At 34.9% G+C, this 12910-nt stretch overlaps 1 protein-coding gene across 1 annotated transcript in view; it reads left to right on the forward strand.

Moving 5' to 3' along the window:
* ARMC4 (armadillo repeat containing 4) overlaps positions 1 to 12910 on the forward strand; it is a 71757-nt gene that overhangs the window by 13317 nt on the left and 45530 nt on the right. The window contains exons 10-13 of the mRNA XM_033511366.1: positions 9160 to 9306; positions 9589 to 9798; positions 9960 to 10184; positions 12428 to 12538. Of these exons, the coding sequence (XP_033367257.1) occupies positions 9160 to 9306; positions 9589 to 9798; positions 9960 to 10184; positions 12428 to 12538 (693 nt within the window). The remainder of the gene's footprint in view (positions 1 to 9159; positions 9307 to 9588; positions 9799 to 9959; positions 10185 to 12427; positions 12539 to 12910) is intronic.

A 12910-nucleotide genomic window follows, 5' to 3' on the forward strand; every position in this document is an offset into this window, starting at 1 on the left:
TCAAAGGGCTTGTGTTGTATGCCCATCTGAAAAAAATAACAAAATGCCTTACATAATAGATGATTGAGATACAAAGAAAATGCAGTCATTTGTAGATGAAATGATTTTTTGAATGTCTGCTTAAGTTAATGGGAATTGAAATAAAGCAAGACTTTATAAAAATCTATTTGCTAACGATAAACTCCCATAAAACCTGAAAAACACATATATACACATTATATAATGTTGTCAATAAATGTTAAAAAGACAGTTGCTATTTGTATAAAACAAACTTGCGAGATCCTGTGAGTCGTGCCTGTAGTGTCTGTACTGGTGTTCCTCTTCATGGAGAGAAAATTCCAGTGCTGGGGAAATTCCCTTCTGACTTTTTGCCCTTCTCCACTCCCTTTCCTTTCTGGGAAAGAGTATCCATGTTGGAATTGTTCCGCTGGGAAGCAGCTGCTTCTGTGGTCTGGCTTCTTGTCCTACCTTCAAGCTTTCCAGAGCAGTGAAGCAGGAGATGGAGCATGTGTGTTCCTGCCATGCTTCTCCATCAACTTAACAATGGGCAGCAAAATAGATCAGTGAGCTTGGTGATGGCCTTGTGTTAGGCATCCTTTGGAGCCAGAGTAGATAAAACGGGAGTGAGGTGCTCTGTTGATGTTTGTAACAGTGAGATTCACCCAGCCTGGTTCAGATTTGATATTATTTATTAAATTGGTACTTCTGAAGAATTGGATTTCTAGAGGAAGGACTACATCTTACATCTGAAGAATTTTAGGAGTAGGATGAAGGGGTCATCTTTTTCAATTATCCTTTTGCTAGAAACAGGGAACATCTTGTAGAAATGCAGAATCTTCTTTGTGGTAGATCTGGGGCTGTTCACTGAAAAAAAAAAAAAAGAAGAAGAAAAAAAAATGTTGAGAGCCGGTCTTTGTGTTGCCCACAGTTGAGCACTGACTATTGCCAGTTTTATGATAAAAGTGAGATGTTGATAGGTGAATTGTGCTCGTGACTGTGCCAGGAATAATGACAATATCTAGAAAAATATTTAATGCCTTAAGCCCTTGTGCTGTTTGACTTTGGTTCCCTGTAAGGGCATGATTTAGATGTACACCTATGCCAGGATGAGGATGAATAGAGTTCTGCAAGACCATGTCAGTTACGGAATTCATCTTTCAGTTTCTTACATGGAAAGTCATTCTACTTTTGGCTGTATTTCAGGAAATATAGTGAAACTAGTCAAATCTCACACTTCATGTAATAGATCCTTTAATTTCATATCTGTTTGGAATTACTCCAGTGCAAAAGACCTTGTTCCCAGAACAGCATTGTGTTTCTTTTTTACTTTGGAATGATGGACAAATCTGCTGTCTCTCCTGAGCTGCTCGTGCCCTGTGCCAGGCCCAGGAGCTGGAGAAAGGCTATGGCCCTGCACAGGAGCCAGGAGGATGTTCCCTGAGTGTGGCCTTGAGCAGAAGCTCCCAACTGCCCATGTGCAAATGAGAATTGTGTGGTTTAGCAGCTGAAGTATACAGCAACTATTTTGTAAGAACCAGTTTTAAATTTATGACACTTGTGAAGGCATTGATGTGTCTTGTAGATTTTTCTCAAAGTTTACGTGCAGTAGAGGACAGACAGATTGCTGAACTGCATAATGGAAAAGTATAGCTTTCGTAAGTTATTGGAAATAGTTGGAAACATGACATATTATTAAGATTACATTAGTGTTCATTATAAAAATTTAAATGAGTTTAATGAGCCATGTATTAAGAAATCAATTACATTTTTGGATTAGCAGCAAAGTAATTATATTTTGTTCTAATGTGCAGAACCTCAGATAAAGACATGAACATCCCACCCTAATGAATAAAATGGGCCTTCAAATACTAATTGTTTAAAGTGCAAAGTCTAAAATCTCTGTTGTTTATGGATGTTCTCGTTGTCTTAAGATCTACCCCTGTATATATGATAGATGCAAATGTTAGATCTAATAGCAGGAGTAAAAGTCCCTAATCTGTGTAGGACACATTTTGCACATCAAAGTCTTTTCTACAATCTGTGGATGAGAGTGAAATGTTTTTTTCTTTATAATATTGTATTGGCAAGATTTGCATGAGATTATGTTTTAGCTAGTAAATACACAATAAACATATGTAAGTGATGTAAAATATTATTGTACATGTAGTAACTTTGTATGAGGCCCTTCTTCAGGACTGACCACTTTGACCAACTCACCTTATTAGCAGAATGTCTAACAACAGATCTTTTCTTTCCTTATGAAAGTATTATGGTGGGGTAATCTGAAGGAGGTTTTCATTTGGAGGGAAATGTAAAGACGAAAAATAAGCTTTTAGCTTTTTTAGCTTTAGTTTGGCAAAGACTGTTGTTTTTCTGAAGATACCAGATATATGTGACATAATTGTGTGCCACCTGCTAGTGTTTCCTGGTGTGTTTGGCTCACCCATCAACCTTGGCAACCCTGTCAGTCTTCATATCACTCTCTTTTCTACTGTTCTTGAACCTCTCTTGCTCCTGTCTTCCAGTATTAGCCAAGATTTTTTTTTTTAAATTCAGTAAAGAGTGTGATTACTGGGAAAAAAAAAGGAAATAAAAATATGTGAAAAATTCAATTTATAGTTAAGATAAGTATTTTCTAACAACCAAGATAGTGCTGATCATGAAAAAGAAATATTTTTATGATAACTTTACTAGGTAGGAAGTATTTGGCAAATGGTGAGCTCTCAAATTATTATTACAATTGGCAACTTTGAAGCATTGGAAGAGCTGCCTCCTCAAAATACCATATAATCATTCTTCATCCCAAGAGACAAATAAAATTCATAACAACTGGTTGAATTTCGACCATTAACACCAATACCAACTCTGATTGATTTCTGTGTAGTGAAGTTTTAATTAATGTTCACAGGGTCACACATTCCTTAGAGTTTCATATCTGATAAGCTGAAAGACAATCTTGAAACAAAGAAAAAAAAAGTAGATGAAATTCATTACAAAGGGGGAAAGAAGTATGTGAAAAATAAAGGACTGAGGAAAAGAATGCAAAATAACTTAAGTGTGATTATCCTCTTTCTGCAGGGTTGTATTCTATGATGAAAGCAGGTAATGAAATTAATGACCTATGGTTTTGACACCATAACTGTAATACCTCTAAAATAGTAGTAAATTGCCACAGTTGTCTCAGTATGACTTCAGATTTTATATTCATGAAGTAGATAATCAAATTGTTATGTTTCCCAAATAATTAGAATGTGATTGTGTCTGAAAGGCAGCAAGACTTTTAAGTAGTGAGAGCAACATTGTGCGTTGTTTTTAAGTGTTCCACGTTGATCTAGGCTCAATTTAACCACAGCTCACTCTACACACTCCTGAAGCACGCCTGTGCTTCAGCCATGTCTTCACCCATATTTGTTTTTCCTATGCTCTCAGTAAGCGCTGTTTCTAAGTTTGTTTTATTCCTCCAGAGAACACCTGTCTTTTAGTTTTTCATAAACTATTGCTATAATTTTGTTTTCCTTGCAAAAATTTTTTTGGCTAGTTTTAAATGATACTGCCTCTTCAGTCTGTTCGGTGCTTATAAAACTTCAACAGCACACAGCCTCTCCAGCAGTGTGCAGAGGCAATGGTCCTTCCTAGTCTAAACTCATTAACTTTTCTCCTCAGATTCACATCCACTGGTTTCCTAAATTAGTTGGATACATAAAATTGAAATGATTATAATAGTGTTAAGGCTTTTATCCTCTTTGTGAGCCAATACTAGGCAAAGTCAGAATTGCTTAGGCAGGTCTGACACCATCACACAAGGTCAGTAGCCCATCTGTGTTGTAGTCAGCAAATGTCTCATCTCCAAGTTTCCATTCAGGGTTTACAATGTTAAATTACTGTTAACAGTAGTGCTGTTTGTGTAGGGTTTTTTCTTTTTTAAATTTAATCCTAGACCCTTTTCCCTTTCCCATTCAATCCTATTTGCTTCTAATTCCTACATATTCTTTTAAAACACATACATGCTTTATTTTCCTCTGATGAAGTGTCCTTACAAAATTGTAAGGATACATCTGGGGAAGAAATACACTCCTAAACTGAAAATTTCACAACGGAGTAGAAGATAAACTTGCACTGTTAAGATATTATATATTATCTTGGCCAAGTTTTCTGTGGTTTTGGGGTCACCATTTCACTTCTTTCCAAGTCTGAGGTTTAAGAAGTTACTAGGAAAATATTTTATTATTGCCAGTCCAAGGAAGTAAAAGTTCATATGTTTGCACATGAGCCATTAGACTCTTACCTCCTCTTTAATAGAATCCGATTTCTATGAATCAAAAAAGGAAAGCTAACAGAATGGATACATGTCTTGGAAGAGTTTTTAAGAGGGAATCAATGCCTGCCTAACAAAACCTCCTGGTTCATGAAGAAAATAAGAGAGATTCTTTTGTTTGGAAACTCATTTATTCTCAATTTCATAAAATATGACAATTTAAACTCACTGTATCTGGGTCATGACATATATGTCACTTCTGCCACTGTGTTGGGTCAGGGTCAAGGTATTAATCTGCAACTAAAACAGTGCAGCTTCTGTGCATTGTTGTAGTCCAGTGTGAATGTTTTGAAATGTTGTGATGCCTGTGATTTTCCACTGGCCTTATTTATATAAATCTCTATGGTTTACGTACTGCCAGGCTGGATCTGAAGAACACCAGGAGATTCAGGAAGTGGGTCAGGGAATTATTCCATAACTCAGTTATACTTGTCCATAACTCATGTCTTAACACGTTGCAGCTTGTATGTTTTATAAACTAAGATGAAAAATTGGAACTAGTATTTAAGCCATGACAAAACGCAGAGTGTTTAGAGATTCACTAGTGTAGAAAATTTGCCTTGCTGAAGCATATTGTGTATTTTATACTGCAATACTCAGTCTTTCATTAAGCTTTATCAAAATTTATTTAGATGTTAAAGTATTTTCTAGCAGAAAATTACATTTTCTCTGTGATTTGAGTAAAGTTCAACAGAAAGTAAAAAACTCACAAACCTTTAAACAAAGAATTCTGTTTCATACTTTACTATTTGTTTTGGATTTCTTGTTTTATAAAAATGGCAATATAACTTTGGATTGGGATTCCAGTTAAGCATTTTTTTTTTCCTAGGAGCTTTTTTGTTCTATTAGTGAATTTTAGTTTTAAAAGTCTGGTATAACAATAATTTCACATACTTTTTTGGGCTATCACATTATGCTATTTTGTCTGTTCAGTATTTAAAAAAGTATATATTGACTTGGTATGTTTGGTCTTAATTTTGTCAAGTACATTGTAATTGTCATTAAGATTATATATACTCATAATAAAAACTGGAGTATTATACAGAAGAATGACAGAACTGCCCACAAACAGCAAATTTTTTTAAATCCTGTTATTCAGCCATAGACTTGTTATCACAGAAATGCATATTTATCTATCCGGGATTTACTTAATACAATAAAGAAAATACAGTTTTACTCTGGCAAAATAAATTTCAACCATCAGTCTAAGCAGTAAAAAACACCCATCTTTGACATTGCCATGCAGATTAAAAAAAATATTTCATTTTCTGGTAGCATTCACTCATGTTCCCTCCAAAACGCAAATTAAATAAATCAATAAAACACACTTCAAATAGGTGTTGTATTCATGGAGATATTTGTGAGCCAAAAACTGTGTAATTTTCATTTTACTTAATTATGCTTTCTCTTGGGAAACTGAAATGCACTGTAACTTGATTGTAATGTTTATGTATTGCTATTCATATAGTTTAATTTTGCTAGAAATTGGGATACACATTTAGAATAATATTTTTAATAATACTGTTCATATTTTTATTAATTGTACTCCTATAATGCCTTTAGGTTTCAGTTGAAAGAGTAAATTTTTTATCTTCTGTTCCTAGCCTGCTGAACTGACATCATCAGTTCAAAAATAAAAGCTTTGTATTGACTAGGAATGGTTTAATTGGGATTGGACACGTGCTATTGAAACTTAACCCTGTATATTTTATTATCTATTATTTGTATCTATGATCATATTATCTATTATGGGTTAATTATTGCTTTTTAAGAAAGCAAGTAAATATCAAAACCATTTATTATTTACAAAATTTCATGATAGTAAGTAACAGAAAATAGGACTAGAGCAGAATGTAGGAAGTCATTGACTCCATCTTCTTGCCTGCAAAACAGTACCAATTCTTTGTGTGTCTTCTGGACAAATATTTCTCTACCTTATTTTTCCTGTTATGGAGATTTCATGACTGCTTTAAGCAATGTATTCAAGAAATCAAATATTCTTACTATTAATGTTGGTTTTGTCAAGTGTTTTTTTGGTGTTTTTTTTTTTACCAAGCATAGATCAATCCTGATGCCATTGAACTCCATTTTTCTTGTCTGGACCTGGAGAACAGATGATTGACATTGAAGGTGTTCCTTCCTATTGTCTTCTTCAGAGTAAACAGTTCCAGTTGCTTCAGTTTTTCTGTGGTGATCATAATTTTGAGATATTTTGGCATCTCCTGGTCTTTCTCAACTTTCTCAGTATCTTTTTGGAAATAGAACACCTAGAATGAGTGTAGAACTTGAATTTGAGCAGTGCCAAAACAAAGAAGGAGGATTTCCCATATCTTACAGGTTACAAATCTGGTTATAAGTCTCTCTGTAAAGTTTGCTTTTTTCCTTTGGTAATGCTGCAATATTGATAGATAATATCAGTGTTGTGTTCTGTTGCTAACATCAGATTTATTTTTACAGCTCTGCAAACTAATCATGGCATTAGCCAGTTCTATCAGTACCATAGAGCAGAGTCCATTGAGCTCATCTAGTATGAAAACATCTAAGTGCTTACCGACTAGTTATGTCCTTAGCATAGCCAGAGTGTTCACTATGCTGTCAGAGATATTAAGTAACCACTAGCAGAATACAGTAAAGGTCAATGCATAAAAAAGCCCCCTTAATGCTTTTGCTTGCTTTGTTCTGTTTGTTGAAAGCTTGTGTTTACTAACAGGGTTTTTCCTCTTGATTATTACGGAAGTCAAACAAAAGATGGTTTGAACTTGTGTGTTCCCAGCTAACTGTACTTTGGGTTGTGTCTGTATTTGCTTGTGTTTGTCTTTATTTTCATTCTTTTTTGATCTTGTCACTAGTTCTGTAATTCTCAGTTGTTCTCACTTGTGAGCTTGAGTATTGTCATAGAGACATTACCCATACAGTGCAAGAAGATGTTTTACTGGTAGTATAACAGTGTTACTGGTTTATTTTCATGAATATATGTGTTATACCAATATATAGGAGGAAAGGCACATTTTTAACTAAGTCTGTGTTTAATTTCAAGCCTTAAAATTGATTGTTGATCTGCCAGTAGAGTCTATTTTGCTTCCAACATATCAGATTTCAAATGGTGTAACAACATGATGCAGATTTTATGTCAATTTAATGGAAAAGTAACTATTTCCATGAATGTTAAAATCTATGGTGTAACTACTACAAAACTTGGTGTAATGATAACTTCAAAAAACAAAAAATAATTATTGAAAACATCAACAATATTTCTAATTTTGTAGAACTGATGCTTCAGCACATATGAAAAATATTTTATTGTGGTTTTACATGAAAAACACTTTAAGTGGTGTGTTTGTTTTTGAAGCTGAAAAAATAAAATGCATATATTTATATTATTACAGTCATATTTTTTATTCAGTATAAGAAAATTATAAGTTGTTTATTTTTTAAAAAGCTGATCCATATTAAATATCATATGCAACCATTATACATGTAAGATAAGGGAATTATATATTACTATGTTATGTATAAATGCAGTTTCACTGTAGGAGAAGCAGTCCTCAGAAGGAGACACATCACTTTTCAGGTTAGCAATATACTTCTTACAGTTATGTAATATAATAAAAAGACAAGTTTTCTTTTAAAACACCTGTTGCAAATCTTTTATCAGACAAAGCAAAGTAAATATCAAAGTCTAACTTATGTTAAAAGGCAAAAAAATTCATAAAAGGACAGCTGTTAGTTTTTCTGAGATGCAGAATATTCTCTGTAGTTTTGTAATCATATCATAGGGACTTTAAAAAAATAATTTAGGATTTTATATGTGTGGATAAACTGATTTCTCTAGGAACATGTTTGAGAAATTGTTGCATGATTTTATACTCTAGGACATATTTTTAAAGTAGATGAAAATATGTTATTAAAGTCTATTATAAAAATATGTTATTAAAGCATTCTCCTGAAGTCAAGATGATAAAGATGATTAAAAAAGATGATTAAAAAAAATTGTGGGCATCTTCCTCTAGGACACTATGTTACACATGTTTAAAAATTACCTTTACATTTAATCACTTTTGTGGGGAAAATTTGTAGTATCTGTTGTTTCAAGAAATTTAGATTAAAATTATGAAGCACTATGCATATGTACTTCATTGATTAGCAGAAGTGTTTTATCTGACATAAACTACTGGTCTGAAACTTTATGAAGTAGTTCTCTCACATTCTTTTTGGATTATTTTCTCACTTGCGATTCTTTACTACATTTAGAACAACTTGAAGAGCATGTTAAATTTAAATTCCTTTACATTTAAGAAATATGCTTCAAAAGTTCTGGTTTTGTTAGATCTACCTGTTTTATATTAGCAAACATGACTCAGTTTTGTGATATTCACTGTTTCATTCTGATGTCCAGAATTTAGCAGAACACTTACCTCTGGGAAGGGTTGATCAAAAATCCTTCACAGATTCAAAACTCTCATTTAAAAGAGATGATCTTGGGCAGCACACTTCTGATCAGGATGGGAGCCAAAGCTTCTCTGGAATGCAGGAAGTAGATGCTGTATTTTCATTTATTAGGTACCCTAAATTGTAACTTCCACGTTAGGACCAGCTGGCAGTGTTCACTCCAGCTTCTGTTGCAACTACAGCTCAGCTATCCTGTTTTCCATGCAGGTTGGTTCATCTCTGATTTTACTGACAGTTAACCTATATTATAGGTTTAAAAGAATTCACCTATCTTATGGTTTAACTTTCTGTGTTGTATTCTTTGATTTTTTTCTTTAAGTGTAGTTGCAGTGACTGAAATAGAATTTAATATTAAATGCACTTTATGCATATTTTAATTATTTGCTTTATTTTAGGGAGGTGATCCAACAGCTACTGTAATTGCACTGTGTTCAATGAGAGATCTCAATCTGTCTCAAGAAACGTGTCAGCTGGCCATCAAAGACACTGGATGTCTTGAAGTGTTAATTAATTTACTTGATACAGAAGAAATTAAATGTCAGGTAATGAGCTTGGTCAAATCAAGCAATGAATATGCCTTTTCTATTAGAATTTTTTTTGAGTTTCAAAGTTACAGAGTGTAAAGAAAACTGGTATGTCATTTCTTTATTTTCTTGTTTTCTTCTGATTTTTTTAGAAAGACATCTATGTTTTTAACTTTCAGTTTCCTTTTTCTCTCCTGATTAAATATAAAGAAAAAAATTAAATAACCAATCATTTAAAATAATGTTAATGTTCTTGTATACCTAAATAATGTTTAACTTCTGTCATTTCCCATTATTTAGACTGGTTCATTAAAAATCCTGAAGGAAATTAGTCAAAATGTATTGATCAGACATGCAATTGCAGATCTTGGAGGCTTAGAGATCATGGTGAAAATACTGGATTCTCCAGATACTGATCTAAAATGTTTGGCAGCTGAAACAATTGCCAATGTTGCTAGATTTAAACGAGCACGAAAGACAGTAAGGCAACATGGAGGAATCAAGAGATTGGTAAGCAGACATTAAAATTTGTGCCCTTGTCATATGAGTATTTTTATTCAAAAAATACATCATGTGTTGTAAACATGATTAACTGTAGTGTTTACCATAATTAGAAAGCAGCATGATATTGAAGTTTCCTGTAGATATTAAGAAATTGGTATTTTTTTTAGGTTGAGCTGTTGGAATCTATTTCAGTGGGATCATCATGCCAAGCCAAAGACACTGAAACAGCGCGCTGTGGGGCTTTGGCACTCTGGAGCTGCAGCAGAAGCACAAAAAACAAGAAAGCAATCCGTAAAGCTGGTGGCATTCCATTATTAGCTAGGTGGCTCAAATGCTCACACACAAACATCTTAGTCCCAATAGTGGGGACACTACAAGAATGTGCCTCAGAGGTGAGTAAACACATACAGCTATTTCTAAGCATTAAAGAAATTCGCCACTAAAAGGAAATACTACATTCTACTGTTACTTAAATCAGGTCAGTTATCCCATCAGGAAGCAGATGCTTTATGTAATCAAAGCTGTTTTGAGAAGATGACAACTTGGACTGAAGTAAAAGCCACATATTTCTTATTTAATAGGCCAGAGTAATACATGAAAGAAAAAAAGAAGAAATTAAAGCCTTAATCAGTTTCTTTTTTTCCTATTTTTTTCACCGTACTTTACAGATTTGTCAACCTAAGGTGCTGTGTTCTGATTAATCAATGCATTTAAATTCTACAAAACTAACCTGCAGGTGTGGCCAAGAAGATTCAAGGCAGCACAGGGCAGAGTGACTACAAGAGTATCCTTGTGCATTGGGTCTGATAAATTGCAAATAGAAGAGAGTGATATATATGTGATTTTTCCCACAGATTTCCGTGGCACATTTTGCAACTTGGAGTATATTCGGTTTCTAAATTTGAATACAAATATTTTTACCATAGCCATGTAAGGGATTATACTAGTGGGAGAGTTCTGTTTAATATCTTTATGTATGACCTGGTTGAGGGGATTGAGGACACCCTCAATACGCTCAGCGTTTGCAGACACCCCAAGGGTGGGAGTGTTGATCTACTGGAGGGCAAGAAAGCTCTGCAGAGGGGTCTGAATGGGCTGGATCCATGGGCCAAGGCCAGTGGTACAAGGTTCAACAAGGCCAAGTGACAGGTCCTGCACTTGGGTGACATCAACCCCTGTTGTGCTACAGGCTGGGGAAGGAGGAGCTGGAAAACTGCATGGTAAAAAAAGACCTGGAGGTGTGAACATGAGCCCATGTGCCCAGGTGGAGAAGAAGGCCAATGGCATCCTGGCCTGGATCAGCAGTAATGTGGCCAGCAGGAGCAGGGCAATGACCATCCTCCTGTGCTAGGCTCTGCACAAATCCTGCTTTCAGTTCGGGGTCCCTCAATTCAGGAACATTGAGTTGTTGGAGTGTGTCCAGAGAAGGGCAATGGAGTTGTGGAAGGATCTGGAGCACAAGGCTGGTGAAGAGCAACTGAGGGAGCTGGGGGTGTATAGCCTGGAGAGAAAGAGGCTCAGAGGGGATCTGAACACTTGCTCCAACTACCTGAAAGCAAGCTGGGAGTCAGGTGGGCTTCTTTTCTCCTCCCAGGTAACAAGCAATAGGATCAGAAGAAATTGCCTCAGGTTGAATCAGGGAGGTTTAGATTGAATTTTGGGAAAAATTTCTTCACCAACACAGTTGTCAAGCACTGGAAAGGACTGCCCTTTCTGTTAGATGTGTAGATGTGGCACTTAGGGATGCAGTTTAGTGGTTGATTTGGCAGTGCTGGAATAATGGTTTGACTCAATGGTCTTAAGGGTCTTTTCCAACCTAAATGATTCTATTTGTTTATGATTCTGTATCTTCATTTGAACTTTGAGGTGTATTGCATTTCATATAAAAAAATGTACATAATTTGTCTTGGTGAATTTGAGGCACAAAATACATAATTTTTCAAGAGATTTTACGTTATTAAACACTTTGTCTGTTAAAAATTACCTTCTTGAAATACACATGTTCCATGAGACACAAACCTGGCAGATTTTAGGTTCAGTAAGTATATATTGAGAAGGTGTCATTTTTGAGGGTTTCTTGTATGGCCTAACTTGGAAGGAACACTAAATGCATTTCTTACACAGATGTTTCCCCCACTTAAAAAATGATCCCCTGTTACAATGCCTGTAGGTTAAAACTTGGATGAAAATATCACTAAAAAATGTTATTTCTAAGAACATGTTTTTCTAACCTTGTTTTAGGAATAGATCTGTTTTTTTGCCTGCTGGTTCTCAATGAAGTGAGTAGGTACTTCTTGATCCCATTCTGAAGCATCTTTTGCTTTCTTGGGTCTGAGCAGGGAGTCTGGACACCTTTCAGAATATTCTGCATTCTGTGTAAACCAAGTGGATACAAGATAGGCAGTGCAGTACCTCATTTTACAGGTGATTTGAAGAGCACTGCAGAGAATGTCTGTATTTGCTTACCTCTGAGGTCATCAGTAGTATTTTCAAGGCAATGATGACTTGTGCTTACATAAAGCAAAAGGCTTCTCAATATCAAACCCTATAATTGTAGCATTGTGTTATTGTTGACCTATTATGACCTATTAACCATTCATATGCAGGATTTAAAAGATGCAGTTTATCTTTTTAGCCAAGTTACAGACTTGCTATAAGGACAGAAGGCATGATTGAGAACCTAGTGAAAAATCTGAGTAGTGAAAACGAGGAGCTCCAGATGCACTGTGCAAGTGCCATATTTAAGGTAATTGTATTATAATCAGTGGATCAGAAGCAGGATTAGCCCTTTGTTTTCATGTCATTATCAGTTTTAAATTTTCTTAATTTTGCTATTTCTCTAATGTGTAAAAAATTATAGAAGTGTTGAGAATATTTTAGCTGGATATTTAATATTATAGTTAGGTTCCTACTGGCTCTTTTTGTATGCAAGCATTAAGTTGCACAGGTGACCTGTGGAGAGAGGTGAGGCATCCTGTGCATAGAGCTGCTTTGGTTTTTTGTTCATTTGTCCCTAAAGTGGACAATGTGACAGTATAAGCACTGCTGCATATACAGGGGCAGTTTACTGTCAAACTCTCTTAGTGACTTGTTAGCCTATTCAGATACTTGAAGACAA

Source organism: Parus major, chromosome 2 (assembly GCF_001522545.3).
Source record: "Parus major isolate Abel chromosome 2, Parus_major1.1, whole genome shotgun sequence".
Taxonomy (NCBI): Eukaryota; Metazoa; Chordata; class Aves; order Passeriformes; family Paridae; genus Parus; species Parus major.